Source organism: Cebus imitator, unplaced genomic scaffold (genome assembly GCF_001604975.1).
Source record: "Cebus imitator isolate Cc_AM_T3 unplaced genomic scaffold, Cebus_imitator-1.0 Scaffold420, whole genome shotgun sequence".
Classification (NCBI taxonomy): domain Eukaryota; kingdom Metazoa; phylum Chordata; class Mammalia; order Primates; family Cebidae; genus Cebus; species Cebus imitator.
The window spans coordinates 865,645-882,309 of record NW_016107735.1 but is presented as its reverse complement, the minus strand read 5'-3'; the positions used below and the strand labels follow the sequence as shown (position 1 = coordinate 882,309).

Here is a 16,665-nt window from a genome sequence, read left to right as displayed (position 1 = left end):
GGTAGTGGTAGTAGGTAATGTAGGTACTGGTAGTAGGTAGTGGTAGTAGGTGTGGTAGTAGGTACTGGTAGTAGGTGGTGTAGGTAGTGGTAGTGGTAGTAGGTGTGGTAGTAGGTACTGGTAGTAGGTAGTGTAGGTAGTGGTAGTAGTAGTAGGTAATGTAGGTACTGGTAGTAAGTAGTGGTAGTAGATGTGGTAGTAGGTACTGGTAGTAGGTACTGGTAGTAGGTAGTGTAGGTAGTGGTAGTGGTAGTAGGTAATGTAGGTACTGGTAGTAGGTAGTAGTAGTAGGTGTGGTAGTAGGTACTGATAGTAGGTAGTGGTAGTAGGTGTGGTAGTAGGTAGTGGTAGTAGCAGTTGTTATTCAGAGGCTGGGCTTCTGAGACCTTCTCGTCTCATACCTGGGCTCCCACTGAAACAAGCTCAGCCACTATGTCCAAGAGTGACCTCAAGGCTGGGTCCAGCTTTACCTGAGCAGTGGGCAGGTGGCTTGATGCTCTGGCCTCAGGTAAGCTGCAACTTGGATCCCCACGGATTCACCTGAAGCAGCCTGGGCTGGACTGGTCTCTGGGGGTTCCCTGGGACCAGAGCCAGGACTCAGCCCCAGTGACTCCTACCCCTACCCCCAAGCAGGCTCTGGCAGGGGGTGGGGTGGGGTGGGGGCAGAGGGGGAAGCCAGAACTGCTGCTGACCTTGGAGAACCCAGACTTCTCCCGTCCATCCAGGCCCCACCCTCTGGCCCCACTTTTTTCCCCAGTTCCCTCCAAGGCAGGCTGGTGAGTCAGTGCTGGGTGGATGCCTCCCAGGGAAAAGTTCCTGTTGGCGTGGACAGGGAGACCCCAGACACGGGGTGGGGAAGGGCTCCTTTTCTGGCTGCCCCAAGGCTGGCATGACATCAGCCTCTGCCCTCCCTGACTTGTCCCTGACTCGTGGCCCCCACCGGGCAAGTTCGCTGTCCAGCTGGCCCTGGCCTGGCTCAGCAGGCATGCTGGAGCCCTCTTCCCTCCTTCTGTCACCTTCAGGCCAGTCTTACTCTCTCTGACTTGGGCCGAGCCTGGGTGGGAGGCTGAGAAAATCCAGTTCCTATGCCAAGAGGCAGCAGGTCACAGCCTGAGCTTCGAGATTACGGGGGTCCCCCTGAGTGTCCAGCCTCCTGTGGGTGGGCTAGGAGCTAGGCTGGATCTGTGTGACTCCTTCCCCTGGAGGCGTGGGCCAGGAGCGGCTGAGCCCTGGGAACAGCCATGTGTGGTGTGTGTTTGTATCCAAGAGGAGGGACTTGGGAGGAGGGGCTGTGATGTTTGGGGGTGCTCAGAGGGAGCCTGCTCCTAAGAAGCAGAGCCACCCACCAGCCTCGGGGGTTTCTGAGCTGGGGTAGTGGCAGGAGGGGAATTCCAGCCTCAAACTTCCTGTCTCAGCTGCTACTCGGTTCCTGCCCGGCTACCCCCCTCCCCAGGGGCAGATGGGCTAGCCCCCATCATATGCAAATCATGGGGAAATTCACCTCTGTTTCCTTCTAAGGGAATTTTTCTCCACTCACCAGGCCCAGCCCAGGCATATCTTTTCACCTGGGGAGGCTGGCCCAGCCCTGCCCTCTGTCCTGGGGCAGGAGCAGCCAACTGGAGCCTTCTACACACATCCTACCAGCGTCTGCTTAGCCAGTCTGGGGGACCCTGACCTTCGGGCAAAGAGGACTGGGGTGGGGGTGGGGATGTCCGGTTTTCCTGTGCCAGCAGAGCTTCCTCCAGTGCAGTGAAAGAGACGAGAGCTAGCTGCAGGGGAGCGCTCCAGGCTTATGTGCTCTACCAAGAGAAGGCTCTGATAGCGCCCACTGATCGCAGTTTTTCCATCTGCTGAGGGAATATTCAGGTGCTACGGCTGCTGAGAGCCGACTTGTCCCCAGCCAAGATTTTCAATGCCCAGAGGCACTGCACTGCCCTGGGAGCCCTGGCATCCCATTAGTTCCCAAGGCTCCAAAATACTAGCCTAGGATCGTGTGCCCAGAGGGAGGCGGGTGGGTGGATACAGGCACACACTGCATACCTTGGATGGGCTGACCTAGCTGCCATGGTTTTGAGAGGCAGGGCACAAGGCCCAGGGAAGGGGCTGATGTGATGGGGAAAGCACTGGGCATTGTGAAGACACAGACCAGGGACCTGACCCATCGTGGGAAGTCAGGGAAGGCTTCTCAGAGGCAGAGACATCTCACTTGGGTTCTGAAGGAGGAGCAGGAGTTTGCCAGTGGCAATGTGTCTCCCGTTCGCCGCCTCTCATAACACACTTTGTTCAAACTCAATTTTGGGAGCTTTGCTCTCCCAAATAAATTCTGGGTCTTCTGTTAGAGACAGGAAGGCAACCGAGTGGCCCAGACCTGGGTTGGAGTTCTGACTGTCCCTTACCACTACTGGCCAGGGGACCTTGGACCAGTCCCATAGCCTTCCTTTCCTTCACGGTAGCAAGCCCTGTAAGAATGAAGCCACGTATCTGACCGCCAGTGGGAGCTTGGTATCTGCAAATCCCTGCTCACTCCCTGTGACCAGCGTGGGTACCTGCCTTTGCACCTGCCTGAGCATCGCCGTACATGGTGGTGATGAGCATAGGCCCTGGGACTGCGTCTCCGTTCCACTGTGACTGCTGTGTGACCCTGGTGACTAAGCTACCCTCTCTGGACCACAGTTTTCATCTGAAAAACAAAGAAGGGGATGCTGTGGTGTCCTTCTCACAGGCTTGCTGATGATTCAGTGTTAGGCACTTAGAACAGGACCTGTCTCCCTATAATTTAGAGGCCTGGTGCCCCAGCATTGCCCCTCAGGCTGCCCCATGGCTCCCAGCTGCCCCACCTCCCTCCTTACCTTCTCTTAGGGCTCCAGCTATCATCCCTTACCTCCTCCCGTTAAAAACACCCACAGGATGTGGTCGGCCCTGGACTTGCCTCTTTTGCGTAACATTTATTCTGTTTTACTTGCCAAATGTGAGAGTCTAAGCTGTTAACTGAGGGGGCTGTGAGAGGCAGGGCCGCTGGTCCCAGGAGCTCTTCCATGGCACCTAGTGTTACCAGGGAGCCCCAAGCCCTAGTCCCCTACCCTCAGGAAATCCAGTTGGAACCCCCACTTTGCAGGGCCATCTTTGGCCTGAAGCCACCCTGAAAACTATCTCGCCAACTGACCCCTCTTAAACTGCAGACTGCTGGGCCCATTTTCAGATAAACAGAGCTGCAGCAGCCCAGGAGCCCCGCCACACATCCTTCTGTCCTTCGGGCAGCCACCTGTGGGTGGGGCACGGCTCGGTCTGAGACCAAGGCAGAGCTGATGTCCCCTCACTCAGCTGTCCTTGCTAAAAGGCCCCTAGCATCTTCCTTATGGTTTTTCTACCTTGGGGAGAAGAGGCGTTTGGGGGAATTGCTATCCTGGGAGGAAAAGCAATATCCTTTCACTTTCAGGCTGAAAGGCTGCCAGGGAGCCTGCCCCACTCCGGGGCTTTCTGTTCCACGCTGAAGGCTGGAGTCACCAGCCCCTTCCCCTTTGCCCTTCTCAGGCCCCAGCCCCTGAGGTGTGTTTGAGGACTGAACTTTAATCCGGAACAATCTGGTTTCTCCTCTGTCAGCCCAGACCGGTGCTTCCCCCGCCCCCACCCCCGCTGCAAGAGGCTGCAAGAGAAGAGGGAGGGGTGGTGACTCAGTGTGCATGTGTACATCTGTCCCTGTGGTCCCAGCAGCTCTTCGGGTGGGGCAGGAACCAGAAGTCTCCGGGCACCTTTCCCCCACCCCCAGGTGTGTTGCAAGTGGCCTGGCCCTCCCCCACCATGGGGAACAGTGCTGCCAGCTTCCCTGCACTTCCTTACTTTCAGGAGCCTCAGGGAAAGTCCCAGCGGGGCCTGGCCATCCTGGAGCTGTGGGAACTGGCACTGGGAATGGAGGCCTTGGGCCCCACCTGCAGAGGCCAGGGCCTGAGCCCCACTGCTCACCACCACCCCGCTACTCACCAAAGCCAGGGCAGAGTTGGGGGGTGACTGCCTCCCTCCTCCTGCTCAGGCCTAGGGGGTGGCAGGCTGGCCACCAGTGTGGGCTAACCCTGTCCTCTCCCTCCCAGCCATGGGAACAAGGAGGTCTTTTCCTGCCGGGGCATCCTGCTGGCAGTGAACTGGTTTCTGGAGCGGGGCCACACAGACATCACAGTGTTTGTGCCATCCTGGAGGAAGGAGCAGCCTCGGCCCGATGTGCCCATCACGGGTGAGTGGCACCTCTGGAGTTGGGATGGTCTTGCTGCCCCAGCCGCCCTGGTTCCCCCCAGGAGAGACTCTTTGGGAGTAACCTACAACTTCTAGAATTCAAGCAGGGACTAGCATTTCTTTTCTTTTTTTTTTTTTTTTTTTTTTTTTTTTTTTTTTTTTTTTTTTTTTTTTTTTTTTTGAGACAGTCTTACTCTGTCACCCAGGCTGGAGTGTGGTGGTGCGATCTCGGCTCACTGCAATCTCCGCCTCCCGGGTTCAAGCAATTCTCCTGCCTCAGCCTCCCGAGTAGCTGGGATTATAGGCGTGCACCACCACACCCAGCTAATTTTTGTATTTTTAGTAGAGACGAGGTTTCACCATATTGGCCAGGCTGGTCTCGAACTCCTGACCTTGTGATCCACCCACCTCAGCCTCCCAAAATGCTGGGAAGACAGGCGTGCACCACCATGCCCAGCCTTCTCTTCTCATTTTTTCCTGTCCTTAGCAACCCTGCTCTGAACGGTGGTCACTGGACGTCACCTTGTCCAGCCTTCTGCCTCAGATCTAGGGCTCCTCCCTCATCCTACTGGTAGGCAGGTCGCTCTTTCAACACTCCCACTGGCAGAGGGGCTGTGCCACATAGTGGTTAAGCCTGTGGGCTCTGAGTTGAGACAGCCAGAGTTGGAGTCCTGGCTCTGTCCCTTCCTGGCGCCCTGGCCGGGCAGGGACCTCTGTTAGCCCTGCTCTGAGCCACGTGCTCCTCATCTGAAACATGGGGTCGGGGGTGGAGAGTGTTGACAGTAGTGCCTTCCTCACAAGGTCATATGAGTTGACACATGGTGAGTGCTGAGGAGTACCCGGCACATGGTAAATGCTCAGTATATGTTAGCTGTTACCATTGTTCTTGCAAGAGCCCCCAGCCTTTGGAGGTAAAAACGGAATCAGTTTCCCTAGAAGTCTTTAGATCTGGGGGCAGCCTGGCTGGGACTGCAGGCTCCAGGAAGAGGGGCCCTTTTCACTTGTGCACGTCTGTGTCCCCATGGTCCCAGCAGCTGCCCACATGGGGCATGGCGAGTGGCCTGACCTTTCCCCACCATGGGATTGAGTGACCTTGTCCTGGCAACGCAAGGGGCAGAGCCAGGATACCTCTCCCGTCCCAGAGCAAGCTGGGGCTCATTCATGGACCCCTCAGAACAGGCTGGGTGAGGGCCAAAGCCCAGACCACATCTGGCTTGAGCAGGCCTGATGTCCAGAGGGAGAAGACGAACAGGGCCAGCTCTGTGCTTGGAGTGTTTGCTGCCGTGCGGGCCCTGCCGTCTGTGCTCAGATGTTCTTGGTCTTCAGGCAGCAAACCGTGCCAAGCCAGGGGAGGGGCTGGGGCATGGCAGTGACCTCGGCAGACCTAGTTCTTGCCCCTATGACCTTGGCATTAACAACTCCCATGCGTGGCCACCAGCAGGTTAGGGAGCCCTGAAGGCCCGGCTCTGGGTCCCGCTGGGCCTTGACCTGTGTGCACCCGTCATCTCCCAGACCAGCACATCCTGCGGGAACTGGAAAAGAAGAAGATCCTGGTGTTCACACCATCGCGGCGTGTGGGCGGCAAGCGGGTGGTGTGCTACGATGACAGGTTCATCGTGAAGCTGGCCCACGACTCCGACGGGATTGTGGTTTCTAATGACACGTACCGCGACCTCCAGGGCGAGCGGCAGGAGTGGAAGCGCTTCATCGAGGAGCGGCTGCTCATGTACTCCTTCGTCAATGACAAGTATGTTCCCGCCCAGGGGCCCTGATGGACTTGGGGTCCACAGGGGAAGCCAGAGATACCCTCAGCAGGGGGGGAGCTGGGGGCTGGGCTCTGCGGGGCCCTGTGGCCATTGGAGCTTGTGGTCTTGGCTCCAGGTAGCTTTGCGAATGAGATGGACAGCTCACCACATAGGAGAAATCAGACCGGGACCAGGCAGGCTGGGGGTGGAGAGAGTGGCTAATTTGGGAGATGGAGCCATAGCACTTATGAGAGGATGTGGTCGGTGGTTCCAGATAGCCTCTCCACATCCCAACATGGCATCTCTCGAGCAGAAGCCACAGGGCAGTGGATGCAGGCTGCCATCCTCCCGACAACCTCAGACAGGGAGTTACCCTAAAGCTGCCCATGGGCTGTGGCCCTCTGGACCAGGGATCCTCTTCTCCTACCTTGGTATGATCCCACCCAGAGAGCAGTTTTTGGGGGCCCTGGACAGGCCCCAGTTTCAGACGTCGCTCTCCTGTTCTTCCTAGCAAGGCTTGCCGTCGGCCCCTTCTCAGCAATTAGAAGTCTCTGCATGGCTCCCACCTCCAGAGAGCTCTTTGCACCCTCTGCAGGTTTATGCCCCCCGATGACCCACTGGGCCGGCACGGGCCCAGCCTGGACAACTTCCTGCGCAAGAAGCCACTCACTTTGGAGCACAGGAAGCAGCCGTGTCCCTATGGTATGGAACCCAGCCTGCCCTCCCCAGCCCTCCTGTCTCCTGCCCTTCCTCTCACCTGTCTGCCTATGCCCCGTTTTCCTCTTGGGGACCTCCACCATTGGACCACCCAGCCCCGTCTCCTGTGCCACCCCTTCCCCGCTCTCACCCCTGGTTCTGGAGTGCCCTTGCTTAGAGTCCCTCGATTCCTCTTCCAGGGAGGAAATGCACCTACGGGATCAAGTGCCGATTCTTCCACCCAGAGCGGCCAAGCTGCCCCCAGCGCTCTGTGGCAGATGAGCTCCGTGCTAATGCTCTCCTCTCGCCCCCCAGAGCCCCAACCAAGGACAAAAGTAGCCGGCGTCCTTCACCTTCATCCCAGTCCAGCTCTCTGCTAACAGAGAGTGAGCAGTGCAGCCTGGATGGGAAGAAACTGGGGGCCCAGGCATCCCCAAGGCCCCACCGGGAGGGTCTAACACAGACCTATGCCCCATCAGGCAGGAGCCTCCCACCTAGCGGGGGCAGTGGCGGCAGCTTCGGGCCCACAGACTGGCTCCCACAGACCCTGGACTCACTCCCATACATCTCCCAGGACTGCCTGGACTCGGGCATTGGCTCCCTGGAGAGCCAGATGTCAGAACTGTGGGGAGTTCGAGGAGGCCCTGGTGAGCCGGGCCCACCCCGAGCCCCTTACACAGGCTACAGTCCCTATGGATCTGAGCTCCCGGTCACTGTGGCCTTCTCTGCCTTTGGGCGGGCCATGGGTGCTGGCCACTTCAGTGTCCCTGCCGACTACCCACCCCCACCCCCTGCCTTTCCTCCTCGAGAGTACTGGTCTGAACCATACCCACTACCCCCACCCACACCAGTCCTTCAGGAGCCCCCAGTGCAGAACCCAGGGGCTGGCCGAGGCCCATGGGACAGGACAGACAGCCTGGCCAAGGAGCAGGCCAGCGTGTACACCAAGCTGTGCGGTGTGTTCCCGCCACACCTGGTGGAGGCCGTGATGGGGCGCTTCCCGCAGCTCCTGGACCCCCAGCAGCTGGCTGCCGAGATCCTCTCTTACAAGTCCCAGCACCCCAGTGAGTAAGCTGCCCGAGGCTGGCAAGGGCAGCACCTCCAGCCTCCAGTGGCTGTCAGGCTGGGCTTTGCGCCATCAAGCAGCCCGTTCCCAGCCCCGAGGCCCATCCCGGAGGCTGGACAGAGGGAGGATTCAAGTCAGGAAGGGAACCCCACAAACCAAAGATACTGTAGAATTGGTTCTGGCCCACGCAGCACGTCTAGCCGTCTGAATGGGTCAGAAGCGATCACCCTGTTGATACACATTGTATCTCTGTAGTTTAAGGAGACGCTGCCGGTAACGGCGTCAGTCTGTGGCTGAGGCCCAAACCGTCTTTTCTCTCAAGAGGGTGGGGAGGGAGGTGGGGGCAGCAGAGGCCTGGGCTGGGTGCCCTGTGCACGCCACCCCACTTCCACCCCGCCCCGGGACGTTGGCCTTGGCTGGCTAGTTGGGCACCATGTGCCCGCCCTCCGAGGGCCTCCTCTACGCCAATGAGGCCTCATTCGTGCTCTCGCTGGGCACGCGGCTTCGTGTCAGTAAGCAAGATGCTTCTTAATAACCCACCTTCTGCCCCATTCTGTTCCTTACCCCGCTGCCCCACAGGGGTCAAGGGCCCTCTGTCTACACCTTCCTGCTGCTCCTCCTCCATCCTCTATTCAGAGCAATCCTTTCCCCACAGGTGGGGGAACGTGTGTGTATTTGTGTACACATGTAAATTTTAAATATTTTAAGCACCAGGTCCTTACCTCCTGTAAAACATCAATAAAGTATAATCAATGTCAGCCCTTTCAAAAGGTAATTGTCTTTTTTATGCTCAGGGTGTTGGTCTGGCCTCCAGGTGAGGAAAGTTCAGCGGGTGTGCACCCCTGACCTTCTGGCACACCAGCTCCCCGACCCTTCTCTGGAAGGAAGATTTCCAATGTTCACCAGGAATGCTTAGCCGCTTGGGGATGGGGCATCTTTCCCGAGGCCTTGGTCTGGGCTTTGTTAGGAAGTGCCCATGGACACACAGGCGGGCAGGGGCTGGAGGGAGCAGTTAGGCAGCTAAAGTGTAAAAGGGCTTGGAGGCTAGTTTTATCTGCACAAAGAAAACTTATTTACAAAATAATTGGGCTTCTGTTTGTTTTTATGGGAAAGGAAGCTAAAATACCGGACTGTCCAGTTCATTATCAGCCACTTGGCAATGCAGAGTGACTTGCCCAAGGTCCCACAGAGAAAGGACAGACTGGGGCAGGGCCTTGAGTCCTGTTTCTGGTCCCCAGACCAGGGGGAAACAGGAGGTATGGGCCTGGACACTAGTTTGCAGCAACTCAGGGCCCTGCAGGGATGGGGGAGGTGGGGATGCCCTCAGCCCCACACCTCACAACTCTCCTAGTTTACAACATCCACATAGGAACCCCTTCAGGCCAGGCACATTGGCTCATGCCTGTAATCCTAGCACTTGGAAGGCCAAGGTGGGCAGATTGCTTGAGCTCAGGAGTTTGAGACCAGCCTGGCCAACATAGGGAAACCCCATCTCTATAAAAAATACAAATTGGCCAGGTGTGGTGGCATAAGCCTATAGTCCCAGCTACTTGGGGAGCTATGGTAGGAGGATCACTTGAACCTCAGGAGGTGGAGACTGCAGTGAGCCAAGATTGCACCACTGTGCTCCAGCCTAGGTTACAAAGTGAGACCCTGTCTCAAAAAATAAAATTAAGTAACATAAAATAAAATAGGAATAGCTATACTTAGACAAAATAGACTTCAAGACAAAAAAAAAAAAAAAAAAAAAAGGAATCCCTTCAGCATAGCAGCTGAAATGGCCACCCCACCCACCTGGTCAGCAGCAGATGCCTAGTGACCCCATCTGCCAAGCCCCTTCTGTCTCTGTATACCACAATGGAGCTTCGAGGCTGCCTGGAAGAAGTAGGGAGCATTCTCACCCCTCTTCCATCCCAGCTGCCAGCTAGCCACATAGCCTTGGGAGTTCATACTTCCTTACTTGCTTCTTGACCAGAGCTAAACTCTGGGCCACTTGCTGCTGCTGCTGCTGCTGTGTGTGGGGAGGGATGGGCAGTGGGCAGCAGGTCCTGACTGGCTGTGCTGTGTCTGGAGGCTGCCTGGCCCTGCTGGTTTACTGATAGGCACCAGCAAGGGCAGCAGAGCACAAGTGGCAGGTGCCCGAGGGGCTGGGTTCTGGGGAGGACTGGTTAGTTCTGAGCCCCACCGGCCTCGGCTTGCATCCTGTGCTTTCCTGGCAGGCCTGGATGCCCCTCCAGGCCTCTTTCTCAGCCTGCCAGGCAGAATGACTCCGAGGCTACCAGGTCCAGTGCCCCAGCTGTTTCTTTAACTCCAAACTTCTCCCCACCACCTCCTGCCCCACTACCTCCCCACCACCTCCTGCCCCACTACCCACCCAAGCAGCTTAGGTAGGTGGCATTTACTCACAGGGCCTCAGTCTCCCCACCTGTAAAAGGGACACAATGGCCCTTGCCTTTTTCTAGATTTGAGAGGAGGACACCTCAGTTCCTGTGAAAGGAAGAGAATGAGGGGCCCTGGATTCAAGCCCCCCTCCCTAGCAATGCAGCCCTGGGCAACCCACTTCCCTATCAGAGCCTCAGCTTCCTGGCCCGAGGCAGGGATGGAATGTGACTCCTGCGTGCTGGAAGAGATCAAACTCTGGGGAGCTGCTGCCCCAGTGGCTCTTTCCTCCTCTTGTTTTCCTGGTTCCAGGAGCCAGAAGCTGATGGGGAAACCAGTGAGTATGCAAATTCCGGCACTATTGGGAAATGATCCTGGGGAGCTCACAGAGGACAGCCTCCCGCCTGCCCTCCCCCAACACCCTCCACGGGCCCTGACTCTGCCCTTGGGCTCTCACCAGCGGGGGCGAACCCTGCATTATCTTGCAAGTTCTGTCTCACACACATGGGTTAACCCCTCTTGGAGTGAAGCCAGGGTGACTATGGCCAATCTGTCCTCAGAAAACCTCCAGCCTCTCTAGCAGAGAGCAAATCAGCCCACAATGAGATGAAAGTTCCCTTCTCTAAATGTCTCAGCCCAGTCCCCATCCCTCACTTCTCCAGAGTGGGGGAAAACTCAGGAGCCCCTAAAGATCTGGGGACCTAAGCCAGGAGCAGAATTTTGGGGTTTGAGGGGAGCAGCTCTCCAATGCCCCTCCCCCAGTGCTGCTCATACCCCACCTCATTGTAGTCTCCTGGGGTTGGGGGGACAGGTGGTGTCTGGGAAGCAGCCAGTATTCCTCGAGCAACTGCAGATTCCCTCCCTTCCCCATGCCTCCTGGAAAAGCCAGCATTTGCCTTCTATACACAGAAGGGAACGATCCCAGCCCTGAGGGAGGTGCTAGGCAGGACTCTACCAGGTCAAGAGTGAGTAGCAGAGAAAATGGGACTCGAGGGGCACATATCTAGGAGCTTCAGGAAGGGAAGTGGTGCAATGAGCCCGAACCCTGGGGCCGGGTGGTCCCTAGAGACGCTTCCCCAAAAGAAGGCAGCCCCAGGACCCTAGCACTTTTGTCCCAGGTTTTCTCAAACCTCTTGCTCACTTTTTTTCTCTTGGACCATAGCAGACAGGGTGGAGTAGAGGGTGGGCAAGGGCCTATTCTGGGGACCTCCCAGTTCATGGGAAGGGTGTGGGAGATTTGGCTGAAAGAGGCAGGAAGTAGAGCCCTGCAATTAAGGAAACCCAAGCCAACCCAGGCCATGGCATGTAAATCCTTCCCGCTAGTTCCTGAAGGGGAGGAGGCCCCAGGCTGTCATTCTGGGGTGTGGCCTCGTCAAGCTCCTCTCAAGGCAGCTGCTGGTGTTCTTAAACTGCTCATCCATTTAAGAAATGTCAGCAAAATGAGGTGGGAGGAAAGGATCAGGCACCCCACCCCATGCTAAGTTAGGCACATTGCTGGGAGGTCAGGTCACTGAATGGTGCAAAGGCTACGATTCTGGCTGCTCTCATGCTGCGATACCGTGCCTGCCACCTGCTGGCGCTTCCTGGTACTGCTGCCTACGGAGCAGGGGCCTGCTCACCAGCTCTGGCCTGGAATGAAGAGGCTGGAGACAAGCATCTTGCAGCAGGATCTAAAAAACAATTAATCTAAGAAGAATAACATGGGAAGTAAAGTGCTAAGGCAAAAACAGGGAATTCTTAATGGCATTTGCAGCTCCGCACCGGAAAGCAACAACAGAGGTCACTGCCATGCCTTCTACAAAGTCTAAAGCTCTAGAAAGTTCCAACTGTTCCAGGTAACAACCCAAGAAAAACTGTCAGGAACTGAAGAATAAAAAGGAAAGGAAAGGTGAAAAAAATATAAACATTCTTTGTTTTTTCGAGACAGGGCCTTATTCCGTCTACCGGGCTGGAGTGCAGTGGCATGATCATAACTCACTGCAGTCTGGCCTTCTCGGGCTCAGGCAATTCCCCGACCTGAGCCTCCCAAGTAGCTGGAACTACAGGCATTCACCACTATGCCTGCGTAATTTTTTGGTATTTTTGCAGAGATGGGGTTTGACCAGGTTTCAGGCTGGTCTTAAACTCCTGGGCTCAATACACATCAACCCGCCTCAGCCTCCCAAGGTGCTGGGATTACAGTCATGAGCCAACACACCCAGCTGATTTGTTATGTTTGTTGTTGTTTTTTTCAAGGAATTTTCTTTCTTAGGAGACAAAGTCGCTCTGTCACCCAGACTGGAGTGCAGTGGCACAATCCCAGCTCACTGCTGTCTGCACTTCCAGGGCTTAAGCAATCCTCCTACATTACAACATCTGGCTAATTTATCTTTTGTAGAAACAGGGTCTCACTTTGTTGCCCAGGCCAGGCTTGAACTCCTGGGCTCAAGCGATCCTCCCACCATGGCCTCCCATCATCCTCCTGCCTTGGCCTCCCAAAGTGCTGGAATTACAGTCATGAACCAGCCTGCCTGGCATCACTGCTAAGAATTTATCCTACAGGTATTCGTATTTGCAAAATGATGCATATAGGGCTATTCACTCTGACACTGTCTGAAACAGCAGATGATGGGAAACAATATTAATGCGATCAACAGACAACTGATTAAACTCGGGTATACACATGCAACACAATATAAAGTAGCCAATAAAAATAATGAGGCAGTTGTACATATGGAATGTTTTTTGTGTTAGATTGCTTGATGAAGAAAGCAAGGGATGAACAGTGTGCACAGTATGCTACCATTTCTGTGAACAGACACATGCATATGTGCATACTGCTCATACACATAAAAAGGTCACTGCGAAGGATACAAAGGAACTCTGGGGTTGCCTCTGGAAAGGGAAACTGACAGCTGAGAGACAGAAACACTTCCTTTACCTTAATATACTTTAGTGCCATGTGAGCTGTGAGCATTTGCACATTGCTACAGTCTGAATGCTTATGTCCCCCCAAATTCTAAGAGGCTTTGGAGGTGCTTAAATTATGAGGACAAAATACTCATAAATGGGGTTAGTGTCCTTATAAAAGAGGCCTGAGGAGTCAGGTGTGGTGGCTCACACCTGTAATCCCAGGACTTTGGGAGGCTGAGCCCAGGAGTTCGAGACCAGACTGCGCAACAAAGTGAGACCCTGTCTCTAAAAAGAAATAAATAAATAAGAGGCCTGAGGCCAGGTGTGATGGCTCACATCTACAGTCCCATCACTTTGGAAGGCTAAGGCAAGGAGGGTCACTTGAGCCCAGGAGTTCAAGACCAGCCTGGGCAACATAGCAAAAGCCTGTCTACAAAACATTTTTAAAAATTAGCTAGGTGTGGTAACACATAAATGTGGTCCCAGCTACTTGGGAGGCTGAGGTAAGAGGGTTACTTGAACCTGGGAAGTTGAGGCTGCAATGAGCCATGATTACACCACTGCAATCTAGCCTGGGCAACAAAGACCACATCTCAAAAAAAAATTTTTTTTTCTTTTTTTTTTGAGACGGAGTTTCACTCTTGTTACTCAGGCTGGAGTGCAATGGCACGATCTCGGCTCACCACAACCTCTGCCTCCTAGGTTCAGGCAATTCTCCTGCCTCAGCCTCCTGAGTAGCTGGGATTACAGGCACGTGCCACCATGCCCAGCTAATTTTTTTGTATTTTTAGTAGAGACGGGGTTTCACCGTGTTGACCAGGATGGTCTCGATCTCTTGACCTCGTGATCCACCCGCCTCGGCCTCCCAAAGTACTGGGATTACAGGCTTGAGCCACCGCGCCCGGCCTCAAAAACTTTTTTTAAAAGAAGCCTGAGGGAGCTTGTCCTCCTTCCACCATATGAGGACACAACTAAAAGGCACCATCTGTGACCCAGAAAGCATGCCTTCACCAGAAGCTGGCTGTGCTAGCACCTTGATCTTGGACTTCCTAGCCTCCAAACTGTGAGAAATGTTTGCTGTTTATAAGCCACTTCGTATATATTTTTGTTATAGCAGCTCAAACAGACTAAGACACAGATATTCAAATTAAATATTTTAAAGTCCACCCATCCCCACACCCAGCATACAGAAATAAGTTAGCAGGGTGGGGGCTGTGAGCTGAGGTGGGGGCCCGGGGTCTCCAAAGTTTTTTCTGTATACAAACAGTAAAAACTTGAAGCATATACACCTCCAACATGTATGTGCTCTTAAACTATGATAACTGCCATTTTTACAGATTAAAAACGATTCTCAGCAGTTTCTTGTGGTTCAACCTTTTATTTATAAATTAATGACCTACATGTACTAATGAACAAATACTGATGTATACAATATATTCAAAGTGAGAAACTAAGTAAGGCTGAGCCTGAAAGTGAATATAAATCAAAGGCCTAATCTTTTCTTCCCACCCGCACCCAGCCATCCTGTGCGCCCTCTTTCCCTTGGAGGCCACTGTCCTAAGTGAGGATCAGCATCGACTCCACTACAGCCCACTTCAGTGGTGACAACTTTTAATCCACAGGAGGAGTATTTCAAAGCAAATACTTTGTTTCAAATCATGAATCTTACCACTTAAGACAATTCGGACATGATAACGCTCATTTATACTGACACAGGCATGAAAATTCCAGTCCCTTCTTTTCATTATCTTACATGCATGTCACCTTCCTAGGCACTATGACACTACCCTGGGAGAAGCAAATGTGTACAAAGAAGCACAATCCTGCTCTCTCCCCACACTTCACATGAACCAGTATAGTGCCCCTGTAGTCAGGGCTTCAGATGCCAATTTTCTGTTGTTTTTAGAGACAGCGTCTTGCTACGTTGCTCAGGCTGCAGTGCAGTGGCTATTCACACACATGATAACAGCACACTACAGCCTTGAACTCCTGGCTTCAAGCGATCCTGCTCAGCCTCCCAAACAGCTGGGAATAAAGGCACACATTACCACATCCAGCTCAATGTGAACTTTTAAGCTTAATAATGCCTCACTAACTAGGCTGGCTCGGTGGCTCACGGCTGTAATCCCAGCACTTTGGGAGGCTGAGGTGAGCAGATCATGAGGTCAGGAGTTCGAGACCAGTCTGGTCAATATGGTGAAACCCAGTCTCTACTAAAAATAGAAAACTAAGCCGGGCGTGGTGGCACGCACCTGTAGTCCCAGCTAATCAGAAGGCTGAGGCAGAAGAATCACTTAAACCCGGGAGGTGGAGGTCGTAGTGAGCTAAGACCGTGCCACTGCACTCTAGCCTGGGTGACAGAGCAAGGCTCCATGCCCCCCAAAAAACAAAGCCTCATTAATTTGGAGTAAGGCTGGTGGGGGCAAAGAAGACAGAATAAATGCAAAAACTAAGTCAAAGAGTGTTTCAAGCTTAGGCTCTTTAACTTTCAAGTTTAGACTATTTATCATTCATTTTAATTCTCTTATCTACTGCACAGGGCAAAATGTCAAGAATACTCTATATTGCTGGGCGCCATAGCTCACGCCTGTAACCCTAGCACTTTGGGAGGCTGAGGCAGGTAGATCACCTGAGGTCAGGAGTTTGAAACCAGCCTGGCCATCATGGCAAAACCCTGTCTCTACTAAAATTACAAAACTTAAGACAGGCATGGTGGGACATGCCTGTAGTCTCAGCTACTAGGGAAGCTGAGGCAGGAGAATCACTTGATGCCTATAATCTCAGCACTCTGAAAGGTCAAGGCAGGAGGACAGCTTGAGGCCCGGAGTCTGAGACCAGCTGGGGCAACACAGCAAGAACCCATCATTACAAAACAAAAAATTTTCAAATTAGCTGGGCATGGTGGCATGCACCTGCAGTCCTAGGTACTAGGGAGGCTGAACCAGTAAGATGGCTTGAGACCAAAAGTTAGAGGCTGCAGTGAGTTTGATCAGGCCACTGCACTCCAGCCTGGGCGACAGAGCAAGGCCCTGTCAATAAATAAATAAATGAATAAAATACATAAATAATATTTCTAAGAGCAGTACTAGTCTATCTCTAGCAATGTCAAACTATGAGAGTCAAAAATATTTTAAGGTCTGTTGAGTGCTTTCCTCAGAGGGAAGGAAACTACAGGCATCCCACTGCAGTCTCATAAATATGGAAATCATCATTTTAAGGGCAGTACTATTCTTTTTTTTTTTTTTTTTTTTTTGAGACAGAGTCTTGCTCTGTCACCCAGGCTGGAGCGCAGTGGTGCAACAGAGCACTACTATTCTATCTCTAGCAATCTCAAACTATAAAAGTCAAAAATATTTTAAGGTCTGCTGTGTGCTTTCCTCAAAAGGAAGGAAACTGCAGGCATCCTACTCCTCCCTCCCAGCAAAGACCAACAGACAAAAGATACAGAATGCTTCTGGAATTTTTTTTTAAGGAATAATATAACTATAAGAAACTATTCCCTTAAAAATCCTGACATTGGAGTTCTGCTACCAAAGACATCTAAATAGCCAGTCAAAAAGCCTGTAATCCCAGCACTTTGGGAGGCCAAGGTGGGCAGATTACTTGAGGTTAGGATTTCAAGACCAGTGAAACCAACATGGTGAAAACCAAAAAAAAAAAAAA

At 53.5% G+C, this 16,665-nt stretch overlaps 1 protein-coding gene across 3 annotated transcripts in view; it reads left to right on the top strand.

Moving 5' to 3' along the window:
• ZC3H12A (zinc finger CCCH-type containing 12A) overlaps positions 1-8,501 on the top strand; it is a 10,659-nt gene extending 2,158 nt beyond the window's left edge. For 2 of the 3 annotated variants that reach the window (XM_017509764.2, XM_017509763.2), the window contains exons 3-6: positions 4,086-4,225; positions 5,737-5,971; positions 6,565-6,671; positions 6,866-8,501. In XM_017509764.2, the coding sequence (XP_017365253.1) occupies positions 4,086-4,225; positions 5,737-5,971; positions 6,565-6,671; positions 6,866-7,737 (1,354 nt within the window). In that variant the 3' untranslated portion in view covers positions 7,738-8,501. Of the gene's footprint in view, positions 1-4,085; positions 4,226-5,736; positions 5,972-6,480; positions 6,672-6,865 lie in introns of all 3 variants that reach the window. The other variant, XM_037731805.1, reaches the window with a different exon arrangement.
• The last annotated feature ends 8,164 nt before the right edge of the window (positions 8,502-16,665 follow it).